Source organism: Podarcis vaucheri (assembly GCF_965113315.1).
Source record: "Podarcis vaucheri genome assembly, chromosome: 2".
Lineage (NCBI taxonomy): Eukaryota > Metazoa > Chordata > Lepidosauria > Squamata > Lacertidae > Podarcis > Podarcis vaucheri.
Window position 1 is genome coordinate 131,619,086 of NC_138760.1, and position 19,124 is coordinate 131,638,209.

A 19,124-nucleotide genomic window follows, 5' to 3' on the forward strand; every position below is an offset into this window, starting at 1 on the left:
CTGTGATGGGAAGTAAGGTGCATCCTCTTAGTGAAGCTTTTTCCACATTCCAAGCACTGATATGGTTTCTCGCATGTATGGACTCTTTGATGGGAAGTGAGATGTGCACTTTGACTAAAGCGCTTTCCACATTCCAAGCACTGATATGGTTTCTCCCCTGTATGGACTCTTTGATGGGAAGTGAGATGTGCACTTTGACTAAAGCGCTTTCCACATTCCAAGCACTGATATGGATTCTCCCCTGTATGGACTCTTTGATGGGAAGTGAGATCACCCCTCTGACGAAAGCTCTTTCCACATTCCAAGCACTGATAGGGCTTCTCCCCTGGGTGAATTCTTTGATGGAAAGTGAGAGTGGAACTGTGACGAAAGCTCTTTCCACACTCAAGGCATTGAAAGGGTTTCTCCCCTGTATGAATTCTTTGATGGAAAGTGAGAGTGGAACTGTGACGAAAGCTCTTTCCACACTCAAGGCATTGAAAGGGTTTCTCCCCTGTATGAATTCTTTGATGGAAAGTGAGAGTGGAACTGTGACGAAAGCTTTTTCCACATTCCAAGCACTGATAGGGTTTCCTTCCTGTATGAATTCTTTGGTGCAAAGTGAGATTGTGCCTGATACTGAAGCTCTTTCCACATTCCAAGCACTGATATGGTTTCTCCCCTGTATGAATTCTTTGGTGCAAAGTGAGATTGTGCCTGAGACTGAAGCTCTTCCCACATTTTAAGCATTGATATGGTTTCTCTCCTGTATGAATTCTTTGATGGGAAGTGAGATGGCCCCCCTGGCTGAAGCTCTTTCCACATTCAAAGCACTGATAGGGTTTCTCCCCCGTATGAAGTTTTTGATGCAAACTAAGACACTGCATATACCCGAAGCTCTTTCCACATTCCAGGCATGGATATGGTTTCTCGCCTGTATGGATTCTTTGATGGGAAGTGAGATCACCTCTCTTACGAAAGCTCTTTCCGCATTCCAAGCACTGATATGGTTTCTCGCCTGAATGGACTCTCTGATGGGAAGTGAGATTACTTCTCTGATGAAAGCTCTTTCCACATTCCAAGCACTGATGGGGTTTCTCCCCTGTATGAATTCTGTTATGGGAAGTGAGACCATCCTTCCGACAAAAGCTCTTTCCACACTTTAAGCACTCATAGGGTTTCTTCCCTGTATGAATTATTTGATGGGAAGTGAGATGTGCACTTTGACTAAAGCGCTTTCCACATTCCAAGCACTGATAGGGTTTCTCCCCTGTATGAATTCTTTGATGGCAAGTGAGAATCTCTCTGTGACTGAAGCTCTTCCCACATTTCAAGCACTGATAGGGTTTTTCCCGTGTATGAACTCTATGATGCATAGTTAGATTGGAACTTTGACTGAAGCTCTTTCCGCATTCTAAGCATTGATAGGGTTTCTTCCCTGTATGAATTCTTTGATGGGAAGTGAGACCGGAACTGTGACGAAAGCTCTTTCCACACTCAAGGCATTGAAAAGGTTTCTCCCCTGTATGAATTCTTTGATGGATACTGAGACCATCCTTCCGATTAAAGCTCTTTCCGCATTCTAAGCACTGATAGGGTTTCTCCTATCAGTGGCACTGGCACTGTGACGAAAGCTCTTTCCACACTCAAGGCATTGAAAGGGTTTCTCCCCTGTATGAATTCTTTGATGGGAAGTGAGACCATCTTTCCGATTGAAGCTCTTTCCACACTTTAAGCACTCATAGGGTTTCTCCCCTGTATGAATTCTTTGATGGGAAGTGAGTTGCACCCTCTGACTGAAGCTCTTTCCACATTCCAAGCACTGATATGGTTTCTCCCCTGTATGGACTCTTTGATGGCAAGTGAGATTCTGACGGTGACAGAAGCTCTTCCCACATTCTCTGCACTGATACAATTTCTCTCCACTGTTAGTTCTTTCATGTGAAGAGATTCTATCCCTCCGAACAAAGCTCTTTCCTTGATGTGAGGTGGACTGGGGGCTCTGGCAGATGTTCTCTCCGCACTTTGTATATTTTTCTGACTTCTCTGCTATGTGAATTCTGTTGTGGTCCCCCTTGTTCTTCCCTTCCAATTCATCACCATCTGCAATGAAGAGAGAAGCTAATTAGAGCCTCAGGAAGAACAAAGTTAATGAATGCTTGTGATAGAGGAGTAACTGAAGAGAGTTAGACGTGAGCCCTTACTATAGTTTTCACTGTTGGCTGGTATTAACTGACATATTGCTTGGTTTTTATCTGGGATAGATTTTGTTTGGCTCAATCCTGGAATCCACTCCATCTCCAATTTCTCTTAAAGCTCTGAGGCTGACATTAAAGAAGGCCTGGCCAGTTCAGACAACCTGGTCATTTCTTTAAAAGGCATGACTAGAAGGAAAAAAATTGCAGAGAAAACAGTGGATATCCCTCCATTCAGGGTTCATGGTGGGGATGTTAGAATCCCGAATGCTGTTGGTCTCCATCTAAATAGTGAAGGTTCATCACATAGAGGTATGTATGGACTTTCAAAGTTACTTGCTTAATTTCAGAACAGATATTATGATCCAACAGGAAGCGTTACCAAGAGGGTCCATGACCCCACGATTCTCCTCCTTGACTTCCTTATGCAGAGCTCTCTGGACAAGATCCAGCAAATTGTCTGTGAAACAAACAGCAACTTCTTCACCTGCACACTCCCCACCAGCTGTTGCCTCAATCTAAATTTGGTCTAAATTTTAATTTATACCTAAATCACTTTCTTCAGTTTGAACCCCACTCCCATTTTCAAGAGTAGACTAACTCTGTATTGTTTCATTGGTGACAAAAGAGGAAAAGTGACTAACTCACACTTGATCTAAACACAACAGCCGCAAGAGCAACTTGTACAAAAGTTATGACGCTGGAAGATGAGCACCTTAGGTCGGAAGGCGTCCAACATGCTACTGAGGAAGAGCGGAGGACAAGTACAAGTATATTCAGAGCTGAAAAAGCGGCTGGGCCAAAGCCGAAAGGTCGCTCAGTTGCGGATATGCCTGGAAGCGATAGGAAAGTCCAATGATCTAAAGAAAAATATTGCATAGGAACCTGGAATGTAAGAACCGTGAACCTTGGTAAGTTGGATGTGGTCAAAAATGAGATGGCAGGAATAAATATTGACATCGTGGGCATCAGTGAACAAAAATGGACAGGAATGGGCGAATTCAGTTCGGATGACCATCATATCTACTACTGTGGGCAAGAATCCCATAAAAGAAATGGAGTGGCCCTCATAGTCAATAAAAGAGTGGTGAAAGCTGTACTGAGATGCAATCTCAAAAATGATAGAATGATCTCGATACAAATCTAAGGCAGACCTTTTAACATCACAGTAATCCAGGTTTATGCACCAACCACTGGTGCTGAAGAAACTGAAATTGACCAATTCTATGATGACTTACAACACCTTATAGAAATGACACCAAACAAGGATGTTCTTCTCATTATAGGGGATTGGAATGCTAAAGTAGGGACTCAAGAGATAAAAGGAACAACTGGCAAGTTTGGCCTTGGAGATCAAAACAAAGCAGGGCAAAGGCTGATAGAGTTCTGCCAAGAGAACAAGCTGGTCATCATAAACGCTCTTTTCCAACAACACAAGAGACGACTCTACACATCGACATCACCAGATGAGCAGCATCAAAATCAGATTGATTATATTCTCTGCAGCCAAAGATGGAGAAGCTCTATACAAGTCAGCAAAAACAAGACCTGGAGCTGACTGTGGCTCAGATCATCAGCTTCTTATAGCAAAATTCAAGCTTAAACTGAAGAAAGTAGGAAAAACCACTGGGCCGGTAAGATACAATCTAAATCAAATCCCTTATGAATACACAGTGGAAGCGAAGAACAGGTTTAAGGATTTAGATTTGGTGGACAGAGTGCCTGAAGAACTATGGATGGAGGCTCGTAACATTATACAGGAGGCAGCAACTAAAACCATCCCAATGAAAAGGAAATGCAAGAAAGCAAAGTGGTTGCCCAACGAGGCCTTACAAATAGTGGGGGAGAGAAGGCAAGCAAAATGCGTGGGAGATAGTGAAAAATACAGGAAATTGAATGCAGATTTCCAAAAAATAGCAAGGAGAGACAAGAAGGCCTTCTTAAACGAGCAATGCAAAGAAATAGAGGAAAACAATAGAACAGGAGAAACCAGAGGTCTGTTCAAGAAAATTGGAGATATGAAAGGAACATTTCGTACAAAGATTACCATAATAAAAGACAAAAGTGGTAAGGACCAAACAGAAGCAGAAGACATGAAAAAGAGGTGGCAAGAATACACAGAGGAATTATACCAGAAAGATATGGATGCCTCGTACACCGCAGGTAGTGTGGTTGCTGACCTGCCGATACAGCGTCAGGGCTCCGGGAATCACGGCAAGCCTCTTCACACCCGGCTGGTCCCCTCGACACCCCACTACCCTTGGGGCTTTTTTGGGGGGTGTCTAACCCTGGCACTCACCCCCACTGCTCAAAAGCCCCGATAACAGTCGTCTTTTAGACGGACGACTCTCACCGCCTTGCCATTTCCCTTCGCAGACAAATCGGAAGCCCAGGATCAGGTTACTTTCAAGAGTCATGACTTCTAATGCTGCCTGAAGGATTGGTAAGTTGTCTGACACTGGTAGAGCATTCAATCACAGTACTGGTTTTAGACATTTTGAGCTGCCAATACATCGCAGTAGTAGGAGAGCTGTGATGTATTCCTAGCTCAAATTGCCTGCAGATGTCAAAGGTGCAGACAGGCAGGTGGAGGAGCCCGAAATGGTGCCCCCCGAGCAAGCCCCAATACCTCTCCGGTTCCATCCATGTCCCCATCTCCCCTCCCCTGGAACTCACCAGATCTCTCAGAGGTCCCTGGGAGGGAACGCTCAGAGGTTGTGAGGAGGGATGCAGGAGACAACCTGACCAGGTCAACCGTCCATCTTCCCCCTTCCATCCTTATGAGCTTTGCAGGATCTCTTTCATCCTTCCTGAGCAGTCAAGAAGCGAAAACAAGCTGCAGGAGAGAGGAAGAAACAAAGGGAGCCTCAGAGGCCCTGCAGGGATCCTCTTTCCCTAGATATTCTCCTGCCCCTGGAGAAGAATAATTGGAGCAGCCCCTTCTCAAGAGAAGCCCCATTTCTAAACATCTCCAGTGATTCCAATTTCTTCCGTATGCTCCTCACCCCACATGCAAGCCTGGCATGGTCTGCACAATAGTGACCCATTGAACTCAGTGGGGATAACTGACAGAACTTGGTAAAAAAAAACCAGTCACCGTCCTGTCCGCAAGCCTGAAAACTGAAACCCCAGAGCATGGGCAGAAAATAGCAGAGTAGATATTACATGTAGGTGCCCCCATGCTAGGTGCTTTGTATGGAGAGCCCTATTCACAATCTTTGAGCTCTCTCATCGCAAGCCAGGCAGATGGTGTAGCCGTATCCACCTCTGTCAAGAGTTGCATGGGGACCAAATCTGTATGTGGAAGCAGAGGAGCCATTTTCGCAAGACTACAGTCCCAAAATGTGGCCCCCACCCTGGCACGGAAGCAATCAAAGTATAGATCTTCCCCATGTCCTAAATCTGCAGTGTTCTTAAGAACACCAGGCATGTATATCCTCCAAAAACTCCAGAGGTGAGCTTTACGCTCCTCTTGTGGCAAGATTCCCAAAGGCTTAGGGTAGCTTGATAGAACTAGTCTATTTTGAGATGTCCCCTGTTAGTAGTAGGAGCCACACAATGACTGATAATCCCTCTTTTGTCCCAGAAGGTGGGGAGTAGGTGTCGTTTATCCTTGCTTTATTCTTCTTGATAATACATAAATAAATGTCCCCTTCTGTATCTTACATTTTTCTAAGAGAGTATTATTCACAGTCATGCTTGCCATGTATAGATTGTCTTAGTTCCCTTTAGAAAAGTCTCTCCAATCCCTGGCTCCTGTGGGAGGGAGTTCCAGTTTTACCTACGTGAAAGTTATAACTTTAATGTAAATAAAGCATTCTGCAATGGAGACAAGACTGGGGTTCCTCCTTTGGGAAGAGATGGGCGACCAGGGGATTCCAAAGGCTATGGGCTTGTTTTTTAATAGTAGCAGCTGCAGAGAAACTCCAGGATGGGGAACATCCTTGAAAGCTCACTCTGGGATCAGAGAGAGAAACGTTGGCAGACCTGCCACCCAGAGCCCCCTCCTTCTCCTCCTCCCTGCATCGCCTCCCCCCCTTCAGGACAAGATCTTGGGGTCCTTCAGGCGGCTTTCCACCCTCTCCTCTCAAGGAAGGCAGCTCCCTTCCCTTGAACCCTGGCAAGCCCAGTGCAGCCAGCTCAGCCCTCTGGCTCTCCCCTCTTCTCCACGGAGGAGCCCCAGGCGTGGCCCCTGCTGCCCAGAGAGGCTTCCCCTGAGGCTCTGGGCTGGAGACCTGAGCTGATCTGGAGGAGGGTCTGGCAGGGGGGGGGGGAGGCCGGCCTGGCAGGGGCTCCTCCCCTGGAAGGGGCATTCTGGGGGCATGCCCTCTCCCCCCCCGGACCCCTCCCTCCTTCCCCAAAGAGGATGCCCAGGAAGAGCAGAGCTGCAGCCCCCCCCCTGGAAACTGGCCCCCTCCCAGGCTTGGCAGAGAGGAATGGGGGGCAGGACCCCCCTCTGCTCCCAGACTGGGGGGTCTCCCCCTGCAGCCCCGGGACCCCCTTCTCCCATGGGCCCCCCAAGGGGGGAGAGAGAGGAGACTCACCCCCGGATTCTTCTTCCCAGGAGGGAAACCGAGGCAGCGCGGGGAGGAGACAAGAGACACGGAGGGAGGGGACTCGGCTCTGGAGGACCCGCCCCGCCTCTCCACTTCCTGTCCTCTCTAGGACTCCGGCTCCGTTCCCTTTAACCCTTCGCAAGCTGAGCACAGCCCCCGGGCTGGCTGGCTGTCCTCCTTCCCTCCCAGAACCCGGGTGCTCCAGGGCATGTGCAGAGTTCTCTGTGATTCTCGGCTCAGAGGCCGCTTAGTGCCCTGCGCCCAGACGGGTGGGGGGTAAATGAAATAATAACAACGCTTCCCCTGCTCACTCGCAGAGGGAAAGTCTGTTGCAATATTAGGAGGGTCCCTTGGGAGAGAGACACGGGTCCCTTGGGAGCAAAAGCCTCCGCTGCCAAGCAGGAGACTCTCGATTGGAGGGTCCTGGGTTCAAGCCCCACTTTAGGCACCGCAAAGGGTTGGACTGGAGGACCCTCGACCCCCCCCCCCGGGAATCTGTGAAAGGCAAATAAATAAATCAGGACACTCCCCAGTTGGAGAACTCGCTCCAGACTTCTTAGAAAGGGACCTTCAGCGGGGACGAAGGTCGGGTTCTGCATTCAGGCAGGAAGACTCAGAGGCGCCAAGGTCAGATGGGGCGCCCCCCCCGCTGCTCTCCCTCCCGCCCCCCCCCGCCCCAAATTCTGGAGGAGGAGGCAGCTTGTTTCCCGCTGGTTCCGATTCAACTTCAGAATCTTAGTGTTATGTACTGAGTTGAATAGGATCCAAACTGCAGCAGTCTGATTGGTCCTAGAACAATAGGATCCAAATTGCAGCAGTCTGATTGGTCCTAGAACAATAGGATCCAAATTGCAGCAGTCTGATTGGTCCTAGAACAATAGGATTCAGAATGCAGCAGTCTGATTGGTCCTAGAACAAGAGGATTCAGAATGCAGCAGTCTGATTGGTCCTAGAACAATAGTCTGATTGGTCCTAGAACAATAGGATTCAGAATGCAGCAGTCTGATTGGTCCTAGAACAATGCAGCAGTATGATTGGTTGGCAGGAACCACCCAATCCTGCTCCAGATATAAGTGAATCCACAACCTGATTGGCTTACAGTAGAATTCCAGAATTAGCCAATCATGTGCAGCCCATGGTGTAAATAATGTATATAAAGCAGATACTTTGAGGGGACTTTCATTCATTCCTCCTCACCACTATGAGCTGAATTAAGAGCATGAAATCACTTTGTGACTCTGAGTATATTTCACTTAGAATTCAGAGAACCGTAGAATTTTGGAGCTGGAAGGGACCCCTGAGGGTCACCTAGTCCAGGCGGGGGGAGGTGGGGCGGCATGGCCAGGATCCGGGAGGGCGCGGGGAGGAGGAGGGGAAGGTGGCCCGGGATAGCCCCTCCCCTTTCCTGAAGAGGGCCTCTTCGCGTGGGGGGAGCCTGGCCCCCTTTGGGCTCTGCTTTGTCCCCAGCGATGCCCAAGGGGATCCTCCATGGACAGAGCCAGTCTACCTTGGAGCGGGGGAGAAGGGGAAGGGGAGGATGCTCTTCCGCTCCTGCTTGCGGAGTTCCCGGGGGGGGGCACAGGGTCGGCTGCTGCCAGGAGGCTGGGCTAGGTGGGAGGGGTCCCCTTGGTCCGGACCCAGATTCTGCTGCTGCTGATGATGATGCTGATGATGATGATTTGGGGCTCTCCCGAGGCCCTTCCGCTCCTAGACTCACACCCAGGGGCCATCTAGTCCACCCCCTTTTTCTCCTCCTCCTCGCAGGAGCATCCTTCGGCAGATCCTCGCCTCCGGTGGCCAAGCTGGGCTGCTGGATCCTGGAGGAGGCTGGGGGCAGAGGCTCAGTCATGCCCAGTGCCCTCAAGCAGCGCCCTGCCATTTTGTTCCTGCCCCCACCCGGGAGACGCCTGGAAGAATCTGCCCTGGAGTCCAAGTTGCCCCCGGAGGTCGAGGCCGGCCTGGTCTTCAAGGTGCTGGGTCTGGAGACCCCCAATATAAGACCGCCACCCTTAAAATAAAAACCAGGCCCTTTGTAAAGCCCAGCCTGCCCCCTTCCCATCCCTGCTTCTCATTCACCTTGAAGCACTTCTAAATTCAGCCTCACTGTGATATACCCATTTCACAGGCGCCACAACTGAGGCTGGGAAACCGCACCTATTTCGCTGGTTAAGACATCTGTTCCTCCTTCTCAGGTGGTAGTTCAACAGGAGAAGTCGCTTCCCCTCCAGATCCCTGTAGGTTTCAAGGGGCCACTGGAGCCCAGTGGGAGGACTCTGAGGAACTGGCTGAACTGGGGTCCTCCCAGTCCAGCCCAGACAAGAGAAAGAACTCTCAGAAGAGGAAGCCATTTTGGAGAGGAACCGAACTTGGCTGTTCTGTGCTGAGGGTCTACTGCCTTTCTGAAAAGGCTTCCTGGGAACTGCCATGGCCAGAGGAAGAGACAGGCCCCCCACCCTGAATCCCCTGCAGGGCCATTGGGAGCAACCAAAGCCATGGCTCAGCCTGCCTCAGTTTCCTTCCCCAAAGCCTTGGAGGAACCTTGGGGTGAGGAATGAAGAACCCCAAATGGAACTTAGGCTCCTGGCAAATGGGGAAAGGAACATGATATGGCACTTTCCAGATGAGCCGAGGAATCGCCTCCAAGGTCCAGGGATTGATCCACCCTGGCGGCCCTGGTTTCCTCCTCGGAGGTCCCTTTAAAAGGAGAGGGGGTCCCAGGTCTCCCTTCGAGGCCAATCCTTTCAGGCTCCAGCCTCCTTCTCCAGGGTGTTTATGTCAGCTGTTGAGATGGGATCACATGCAGACATTTCCAGGTTTACTAAGGATCCCTTGAAAAAGATGTCAGCATGTTGTGCCCCGCCCCCCAACCATCTGTAAACAGAACTGTAAACACTAAGAAAAACGTATGTTTTAAAATGTATTGCTGATTCATTTTTTTTGAATGTTTTAAAGTGTTTCTACCAATAATTATATTCAATCTCATTATAAATCACTTTCTTTTTTAAAAACAAACAAACCTGTCATGTAGAAATTCAAAAAGAGGTTCCCAGACTGGAGGTTATCCACACAGAAACCCAAAAGAAAAGGAGGAAGTCTCCAGGTGGAAATATATCTGTTCAAAAGTTCAACTTTTTCCACATAGCTTTTGATGTCTTCCTTAAAGATAGCCCACTCCTTATTCACTTTTTCAACATGTTGTAAATATTTTCCCAGAATCCCACTATCTCTTTGCACTCCCACCCCATGTGTAGAAAGTTTCCCGCCCCGTTGTTGTATCTCCAACAAACATCACTACAGTTTTTATACATTTTTACCAGTCTAACCAGGGTCAGGTACAATCTGTATTGCATTTTCGTTACATTCTCTCTTAAATTATAGCATGCCGTAAATTTAATACCCCTGTCTCACAGTAGTTGGCTCATCATATTTTCCCCTAAATCCTGGGCCTACTTTACCATCACTGTCTTCACTTGCTCCTCCTTTACCTCCCATTCTAGGAGCAAATCATATAGTTTGGAAATATGTTTACTTTTAGATTGGAGTAAGTACTCATCCAATCTTGAAATTTCTTTCTCAAATCCTTTTTCTTCCTCTTTTGTCATCTCTGATTAATTTGAAAGAACTGCAGCCAGTTGTTCAAATATTTCTTAACTTCCTTATATCCTTTCAATTTAAGTTTATTATTTTCCTCTTCCAGTAATCCTTATATGTTGCCCAGTTGTTATTCATATTCTTTTCTTTACAGTCATGATTTCTAAGGTGAGGTCCACCAAGGTGTTTTGGGTTCTAGAATCCCTTTATATTTCATCCATATTTTATACAATGATTTCCTTATAAAACCCATGTGGACTCTCTCCTTTCCATCTATTAGGTATGCATGCCATCCAAATTGAGTTCCTACTTCCTCCAGATCTAACACATCAGTGTCCTTTAACTTAATCCACTCCCTTAACCAGGTAAGACCTGCTGCAGCATGATATAATTCCAGGTCAGGTAGGTCAAATCCGCCTCTCTTTCTCCGATCAATAAGTAATTTATATTTTATTGTAGGTTTTTTTTGGATGGAATGGCAAATTGCACATCATTCCTATTCACCAATCAAAGGATCACAGCAATCTTTTTTTTTACTTCATTTTTTTTATTGGTTTTCACAAAATTATAAACAAACAAACATAAATCATAACCGTATTAAAAATTACACTTATTAACATTGTTAAGTGCCTTCCTCGCTTCCCCTTGGTTGAATTTCAATGCATATCCTTTTAAGGGTTTTCCAAATCACAGTTCTTATAAAGTTTAACTTGAACATTAACATCCTTAGATCTTTTCATTTTGAAATTACACCTATTAATTCATCACTTAACTTATATAAAATCCTAAGTCGATTAAGTATCTGCAAGCTGATTCCAATTCATCTAACTTGACATATTTAACTAAATAATCATTAAATTTAGTCCATTCTTCCTGATATTCCTCCTCCTTCTGGTCGCAGACTCTTCTGGTTAGGTTGGTTAGGTCCGAAAAACCCATCATCTTCAAGGATCACAGCAATCTTAATAGGTGCAGCCCAATGTCATCATCCTGAACTAACCAAAATCATTTGGCTCTTCAGATAAGCCCTCATCATATCATGTGACGACATATAACAATTTTTTTGTCTTTCTTTTTAAGACTTTGGCTAATATTCCTATTCACTAAATGTCTTCCAAAGTACTCTTTCATCCATCTACAAAACAGTTCAAGATGAATCACAATTGGTCTGGATGAGATTCCTGAGATTCCTGACTTGCATCCAAATACAGTTTTATGGAATTGTTACTTTCTACAACGTATACATGTTATGAAAGGGCTGTCACCTGCAGGATGGAGCAAGGTGTTCAGGATGGAGCAATGCCTTCAAGTTACAAGAAAGGAGATTCCAGCTAAACCTCAGGAAATACTTTAGGACAGGAAGAGTTCTTCCAGAGTGGAACAGACTCCCTTGGTAGGTGCTGGACTCTCCTTCCATGGAGTTTTTAAAGCAGAGGTTGGATGACCATCTGTCTTGGACGAGATTCCTGACTTGCAGGGGGCAGGACCCGGTGACACCCAGGCTCCCTTCCTGTGGGATGTGAAACTTATAGCAGTCAAGTACAACATTTCTACAGTGGACATATTTGGGGATGTTTTCTACTACTCAGGAGAAAACTTCCTGTTTCCTCCTGAGCTGGGACAGACTTCCACTACATGTGACTTGAAGTAGGTGTGACCTATTCTGGGTAGAGGAGCACATGTCCTCCACGTTCTGATCTTTTTCTCCATTTTGTCTTTCTATATGTTAGGAGAAGTGACAGCTCAGTTGCAGTCACTTGGGACTAACACCCTTATGGGATAGTTCATATAGTTAGACACTTTTGTAACCCAAGTCTGCCTTCAGGGATGCATCTGTGAACTGAATGAGTAAACTACTTTTATATTGACTTTAACAAGATTGTGTCGTGTCTTTTTATGAGGGAGTAGAAGGGATCTTACCAGAAACCCTATATTCAAAGAGGCTTAACAAGCCTGCAACAAGCTAACCACCGTGCTAATTTAAAAAGTTTGAAACTTGGACCAAAGTGTTGCCACAGGAACTAGGGAGCTAAAGATGCTTTTCTGGCAGTGGAACAAAATGTCACAGATAAAATCCCGAGGGCGGAATCCAAAAATACTGGAAAACACTGGTTCCTTCCAGAAGGTTTTGTCCTTTTCTGCTGAGGCAACTGGATTTATTATGATTTGTGTTTTGTTATCTCAAGGTCACACAGAGCCAGAAAGATAAATCTGTGAGCTCAGTGGGCTGGTTTCTCTTTCTTACTTTCATTTTCTAACTTTCACATCTGCTAAGTCCCCTGAAGCTTTGCTCTGTAACAAAGCTGAAAAACCTTTAGTAGAAAGTTCTTCTTTTGCCAATGAACTTTGCCTCTGCCTGATTTATGGAGAACCAGATGCATCCACTCCAAACAAGCTTCTGCAGCTCTGCTCTCCATTCAGACATGGAGCACCTTGGCATTGAAGACCAAGACGGGTTCCAGAAAAAGGGACTGAGGTGAATGTGTGGGTCATAAGCTGGGAGTCATTGGAAAGGAGTCCCTGGGAGTGGCAGAAGGATCTGTAGAGCAGGTGAGGGAAGACCAGGAGGAGAGAGAAAGAGCTCCATGAAAAGACAAGACTGCGTTGGGATGAGCTGGTGTGGGAATTATCGGCAGAGAAAAAGGTACATCCAGCAAAAGGGGATGCAGTGCAACTCCTGAAACTGTTCATAACACAAGCTATGATCTCGTATGAGGAAAGGGATTTAATATGCATTCTTCCCCACCCCCAGTGGATTAGGAAAGAAGATTAGTAAAAGAAGAGGAAGCAGGATTGGATGAACATTAAGAAGGACAATAATTTTGGACTGTGACTTGACTGAGATTTGTTGGAACAGCTTTAATAAAGCTTTATAGAAACTGGACCTAGAAACTGGAGAAATACTAATTTGGATTATTAGACAATCATAATAAGAGTCATATTGCATTGTCTTAGTGGTTAAGATTTGAAGATTGGGCTGGGGGGGGAATGTAGGGAAAGTGCCATCTTGCTAAGGGGGAGGGAAAAGGCTGGATACTAAATACAGGTGGGTTTATCCAGGAGTGCATATTCTGAGTAATTATTGCTAGAGTGGAACGATCACTCAGGGTGGGAGACAGGGAGAAGAGGGGGCACCCAGGGGAGCGCTGGGGGAGCCTGCCTTTCTATGTGTTGACAAATGATATGATACAAATGTGATAAAGGGTATTTTTAGTTATTTTCCCATGCCCTTTCTCTTTTCTATACAAATGTGTTTTGTAAGGGTTGTTCAATAATGTTTGCGTTATTATTTTTCTTTTTTTGGTTTTCCCTCTGTATGAATTCTGTGATGGGAAGTAAGGTGCATCCTCTTAGTGAAGCTTTTTCCACATTCCAAGCACTGATATGGTTTCTCGCATGTATGGACTCTTTGATGGGAAGTGAGATGTGCACTTTGACTAAAGCGCTTTCCACATTCCAAGCACTGATATGGATTCTCCCCAGTATGGACTCTTTGATGGGAAGTGAGATCACCCCTCTGACGAAAGCTCTTTCCACATTCCAAGCACTGATAGGGCTTCTCCCCTGGGTGAATTCTTTGATGGAAAGTGAGAGTGGAACTGTGACGAAAGCTCTTTCCACACTCAAGGCATTGAAAGGGTTTCTCCCCTGTATGAATTCTTTGATGGAAAGTGAGAGTGGAACTGTGACGAAAGCTCTTTCCACACTCAAGGCATTGAAAGGGTTTCTCCCCTGTATGAATTCATAGAATCATAGAATCATAGAGTTGGAAGAGACCACAAGGGCCATCGAGTCCAACCCCCTGCCAAGCAGGAAACACCATCAGAGCACTCCTGACATATGGTTGTCAAGCCTCTGCTTAAAGACCTCCAAAGTAGGAGACTCCACCACACTCCTTGGCAGCAAATTCCACTGTCGAACAGCTCTTACTGTCAGGAAGTTCTTCCTAATGTTTAGGTGGAATCTTCTTTCTTGTAGTTTGGATCCATTGCTCCGTGTCCGCTTCTCTGGAGCAGTAGAAAACAACCTTTCTCCCTCCTCTATGTGACATCCTTTTATATATTTGAACATGGCTATCATATCACCCCTTAACCTCCTCTTCTCCAGGCTAAACATGCCCAGCTCCCTTAGCCGTTCCTCATAAGGCATCGTTTCCAAGCCTTTGACCATTTTGGTTGCCCTCTTCTGGACACGTTCCAGTTTGTCAGTGTCCTTCTTGAATTGTGGTGCCCAGAACTGGACACAGTACTCCAGGTGTGGTCTGACCAGAGCAGAATACAGTGGCACTATTACTTCCCTTGATCTAGATGCTATACTCCTATTGATGCAGCCCAGAATTGCATTGGCTTTTTTAGCTGCCGCGTCACACTGTTGGCTCATGTCAAGTTTGTGGTCAACCAAGACTCCTAGATCCTTTTCACATGTACTGCTCTCAAGCCAGGTGTCCCCCATCTTGTATTTGTGCCTCTCATTTTTTTTGCCCAAGTGCAATACTTTACATTTCCCCCTGTTAAAATTCATCTTGTTTGTTTTTGCCCAGTTCTCTAATCTGTCAAGGTCGTTTTGAAGTGTGATCCTGTCCTCTGGGGTGTTAGCCACCCCTCCCAGTTTGGTGTCATCTGCAAATTTGATCAGGATGCCCTTGAGTCCATCATCCAAGTTGTTGATAAAGATGTTGAATAAGACCGGGCCCAAGACAGAACCCTGTGGCACCCCACTAGTCACTCTTCTCCAGGATGAAGAGGAACCATTGATGAGCACCCTTTGGGTTCGGTCAGTCAGCCAGTTACAAATCCACTGAGTGGTAGCATAGTCAAGACCGCATTTTACCAGCTTCTTTACAAGAATATCATGGGGCACCTTGTCAAATGCTTTGCTGAAATCAAGGTAGGCTACATCCACTGCGTTCCCTTCATCTACCAGGCTTGTAATTCTGTCAAAAAACGAGATCAGGTTAGTCTGACATGACTTATTTTTCAGAAATCCATGCTGACTATTGGTGATCACAGCATTCCTTTCTAGGTGCTCACAGACTGTTTGCTTAATGATCTGCTCCAGAATCTTCCCTGCTATTGATGTCAGACTGACTGGGCGGTAATTATTTGGGTCCTCTCTTTTCCCCTTTTTGAAAATAGGAACAACATTTGCCCTCCTCCAGTCTGCCGGGACTTCGCCTGTTCTCCAGGAATTCTCAAAGATGACTGCCAGTGGTTCTGAGATCACATCTGCCAGTTCTTTTAATACTCTTGGATGCAGTTCATCTGGCCCTGGAGACTTGAATACATCTAATCTAGCCAAATATTCTTGTACTATCTCCTTAGTTATTCTGGGCTGTGTTTCCTTTGCTGAATCATTTGCTTCAAATTCTTCAGGTCGGTCATTGTCTTCTTTATCGGAGAAGACTGAGGCAAAGAAGGCATTGAGGAGTTCAGCCCTTTCTGTGTCCCCTGTTTGCATTTCACCATCTTCTCCTCTGAGTGACCCCACTGTTTCTTTGTTCTTCCTTTTCCTACGAACATACCCATAAAAGCCTTTTTTGTTGCTTTTAACCTCTCTAGCAAGCCTGAGTTCATTCTGTGCTTTAGCTTTTCTGACTTTGTGTCTACACGTGCTGGCTATTTGTTTGAATTCCTCTTTGGTGGTTTCCCCCCTTTTCCATTTTTTGTACACATCCTTTTTTAATCTTAATTCAGTTAAAAGTTCTTTAGATAGCCACCCTGGTTTCTTTAGGCACCTTCCATGTTTTCGTCTCATTGGTATTGCCTGACGTTGTGCTTTTACTATCTCCGTCTTAACAAACTCCCAGCCATCATGAACTCCCTTTCCTTTTAGTATTGCTGTCCATGGGATCTCACCCAGCACTTCCCTAAGTTTTATGAAGTCGGCTTTCTTAAAGTCAAGAAATTGAGTCCTAGTATGCTTGGCTGCTACTGTCCGCTGTATAGTAAACTTCAGAAGAGCATGATCACTCGCACCTAATGATCCTTCCACATCTACCCCACTAACCAGGTCATCAACATTGGTTAGGACCAGGTCTAAAATGGCTGTTCCTCTTGTTGCTTCTCCCACTTTCTGGACAATGAAGTTGTCTGCAAGGCCAGTGAGGAATCTGTTTGACCTTATGCTCTTGGCTGAGTTTGACGTCCAACAAATATCCGGGTAATTGAAGTCCCCCATTACTACTATCTCCCTTCCTTTTGCATGCTTGGCCATCTGTTCCAGGAAGGCATCATCTATGTCCTCCGTTTGGCTTGGGGATCTATAGTAAACTCCCACAATGAGGTCTCTGTTATTCTTCTCTCCCTTAATTTTGACCCAAATGCTCTCACTTTGGCTTTGAGGTTCTAAATCTTGGATCTCTTCACAGGTATACACACCCCTGACATATAACGCCACTCCTCCTCCTTTCTTGTCTGGTCTGTTTCTCTGAAATAGATTGTATCCCTCCATTATTACATTCCAATCGTGGGACTTATCCCACCAGGTTTCAGTGATGCCTATTATGTCATATTTAGTTTGCTGTACCAAGAGCTCAAGCTCATCTTGTTTATTTCCCATGCTTTGCGCATTAGTGTACAGACATTGAAGTCCATTAATCATTCCCCCGTGTCTCTTATTTAAGGATTTTTTCCTCCCTCCACTAGGTCCGCGTGCTGTTTGCTCCATTTGGTCTATGACATTTGGATGATCATCTTCATTAATTGATAGACTCCTACCTTCAGGAGCACTGTCTCCCTCCCCCACATTAGTCAGTTTAAAGCCCTCCTGATGAGGTTTCTGAGATTTTTGGCAAAAACATTTCTCCCAACCGTTGTGAGGTGCAGCCCATCACTTGCCAGAAGTCCATCTTCAAGAAACTGCAGTCCGTGATCTAAGAATCCAAACCGTTCCTGTTTACACCATTTGCGAAGCCAGCTGTTCACTTCCACTATTTTCCCCTCTCTCCCTGGGCCACGTCGTTCAACTGGGAGGACAGACGAGATGACAATTTGTGCATTTAGTTGCTTCAATTTCCTGCCGAGAGCCTCGTAGTCTCTTTTGATCTTCTGGAGGCTATTGCTTGCAGTGTCATTGGCTCCCACATGAACCAAGAGGAAGGGGTATTCGTCAGTGGGTTTTATGATTCCTTGCAGTCGTTCAGTTACATCTTGGATCTTAGCCCCGGGGAGACAGCACACTTCCCGAGACATCTTGTCAGGCCCACAGATCACTGCTTCTGTTCCCCTCAGTAGGGAATCCCCTATCACCACTACACGCCTCCTCTTGGGTTTGGTCGGGGTTCTTCCGTGAGCTGTCCGTTCCAAGGTCGCCTGCACATTCCCTGAGGACTGACTTTGCTGCTCGTCTTCATGTACCTGATCGACTGTAATGAGGGAGAGATCCTCAAATGGAGTCTGCTCTTCGTCTTCCATGCTAGGGGAGAGGACCTCAAAGCGATTGTGTATTTCTAAACAATCAGAGTGAACCCTGGGCCTCCTACTTCTTTGAGTCACGTTTCTCCATATATCTGGCTCCTGTGTTGGTGAACTAGCCTCCTTCTCAGGGGAGTCCCCTGTCTCCTCCCTGGTGGAGACGGTGTGCTCTGTTGCTTCCAAGAAGAGCTCCAGCTCTCTAATTCTTTGGAGCGTAGCTACACGTTCCTCCAGTTGCTGGACTTTGTCTTTTAAAAGGGCAATCAACATGCAATTGCTGCAGGTAAAGCTGCCTGCAACCTTTGGCAAGATGGCAAACATTGCGCAGGAATCACAGGCGACTGCAGCTGTTCCCTCCCCTTCCATCTTGAGATCGTGTCGTTGGGGGTGGCTACAGAGGTCCTCCATCATAAAAAGCTTGAGGACAGGACAAATAACTTCCCCCCCACACACAAAAAAAAACCTAGGTCTCCCCCAACAAACGTTTGAGACTAGCTCCCCTAAATCTAAAAGATGGGTATAACTGCGCGCGCCGCTAGGCGCGCGCCGCTGCCCTTCAGACTCTGATAAGCTCCTCCCACAGCTAATCCCCTGCCTCAACAGAAACCCTGCCCCCTCTGACCTTTACACAGGGAAAACAGCTAACCAGCCACAAAGAAACACACACACACAAGAAAACCCTTTTTGCTCCTTCTTCAACTGCTGCCCTTCAGACTCTGATAAGCTCCTCCCACAGCTAATCCCCCTGCCTCAACAGAAACCCTGCCCCCTCTGACCTTTACACAGGGAAAACAGCTAACCAGCCACAAAGAAACACACACACACAAGAAAACCCTTTTTGCTCCTTCTTCAACTGCTGCCCTTCAGACTCTGATAAGCTCCTCCCACAGCTAATCCCCTGCCTCAACAGAAACCCTGCCCCCTCTGACCTTTACACAGGGAAAACAGCTAACCAGCCACAAAGAAACACACACATACAAGAAAACCCTTTTTGCTCCTTCTTCAACTGCTGCCCTTCAGACTCTGATAAGCTCCTCCCACAGCTAATCCCCTGCCTCAACAGAAACCCTGCCCCCTCTGACCTTTACACAGGGAAAACAGCTAACCAGCCACAAAGAAACACACACATACAAGAAAACCCTTTTTGCTCCTTCTTCAACTGCTGCCCTTCAGACTCTAATAAGCTCCTCCCACAGCTAATCCCCTGCCTCAACAGAAACCCTGCCCCCTCTGACCTTTACACAGGGAAAACAGCTAACCAGCCACAAAGAAACACACACATACAAGAAAACCCTTTTTGCTCCTTCTTCAACTGCTGCCCTTCAGACTCTGATAAGCTCCTCCCACAGCTAATCCCCTGCCTCAACAGAAACCCTGCCCCCTCTGACCTT

The 19,124-nt window shown here is 46.4% G+C and overlaps 2 protein-coding genes across 2 annotated transcripts in view; both read right to left on the reverse strand.

Moving 5' to 3' along the window:
* LOC309525818 (uncharacterized protein) overlaps positions 1-19,124 on the reverse strand; it is a 106,673-nt gene that overhangs the window by 81,539 nt on the left and 6,010 nt on the right. The window lies entirely within an intron of this gene.
* LOC309526251 (uncharacterized protein) lies at positions 1,562-5,011 on the reverse strand (the record flags this gene model as incomplete). The annotated part of the gene is made up of 2 exons (XM_082212163.1): positions 4,851-5,011; positions 1,562-2,082 (listed from the first exon to the last, which is right to left on the reverse strand). The coding sequence occupies exons 1-2, from the start codon at positions 4,948-4,950 to the stop codon at positions 1,562-1,564; spliced, it is 621 nt and encodes a 206-aa protein (XP_082068289.1). The 5' UTR covers positions 4,951-5,011.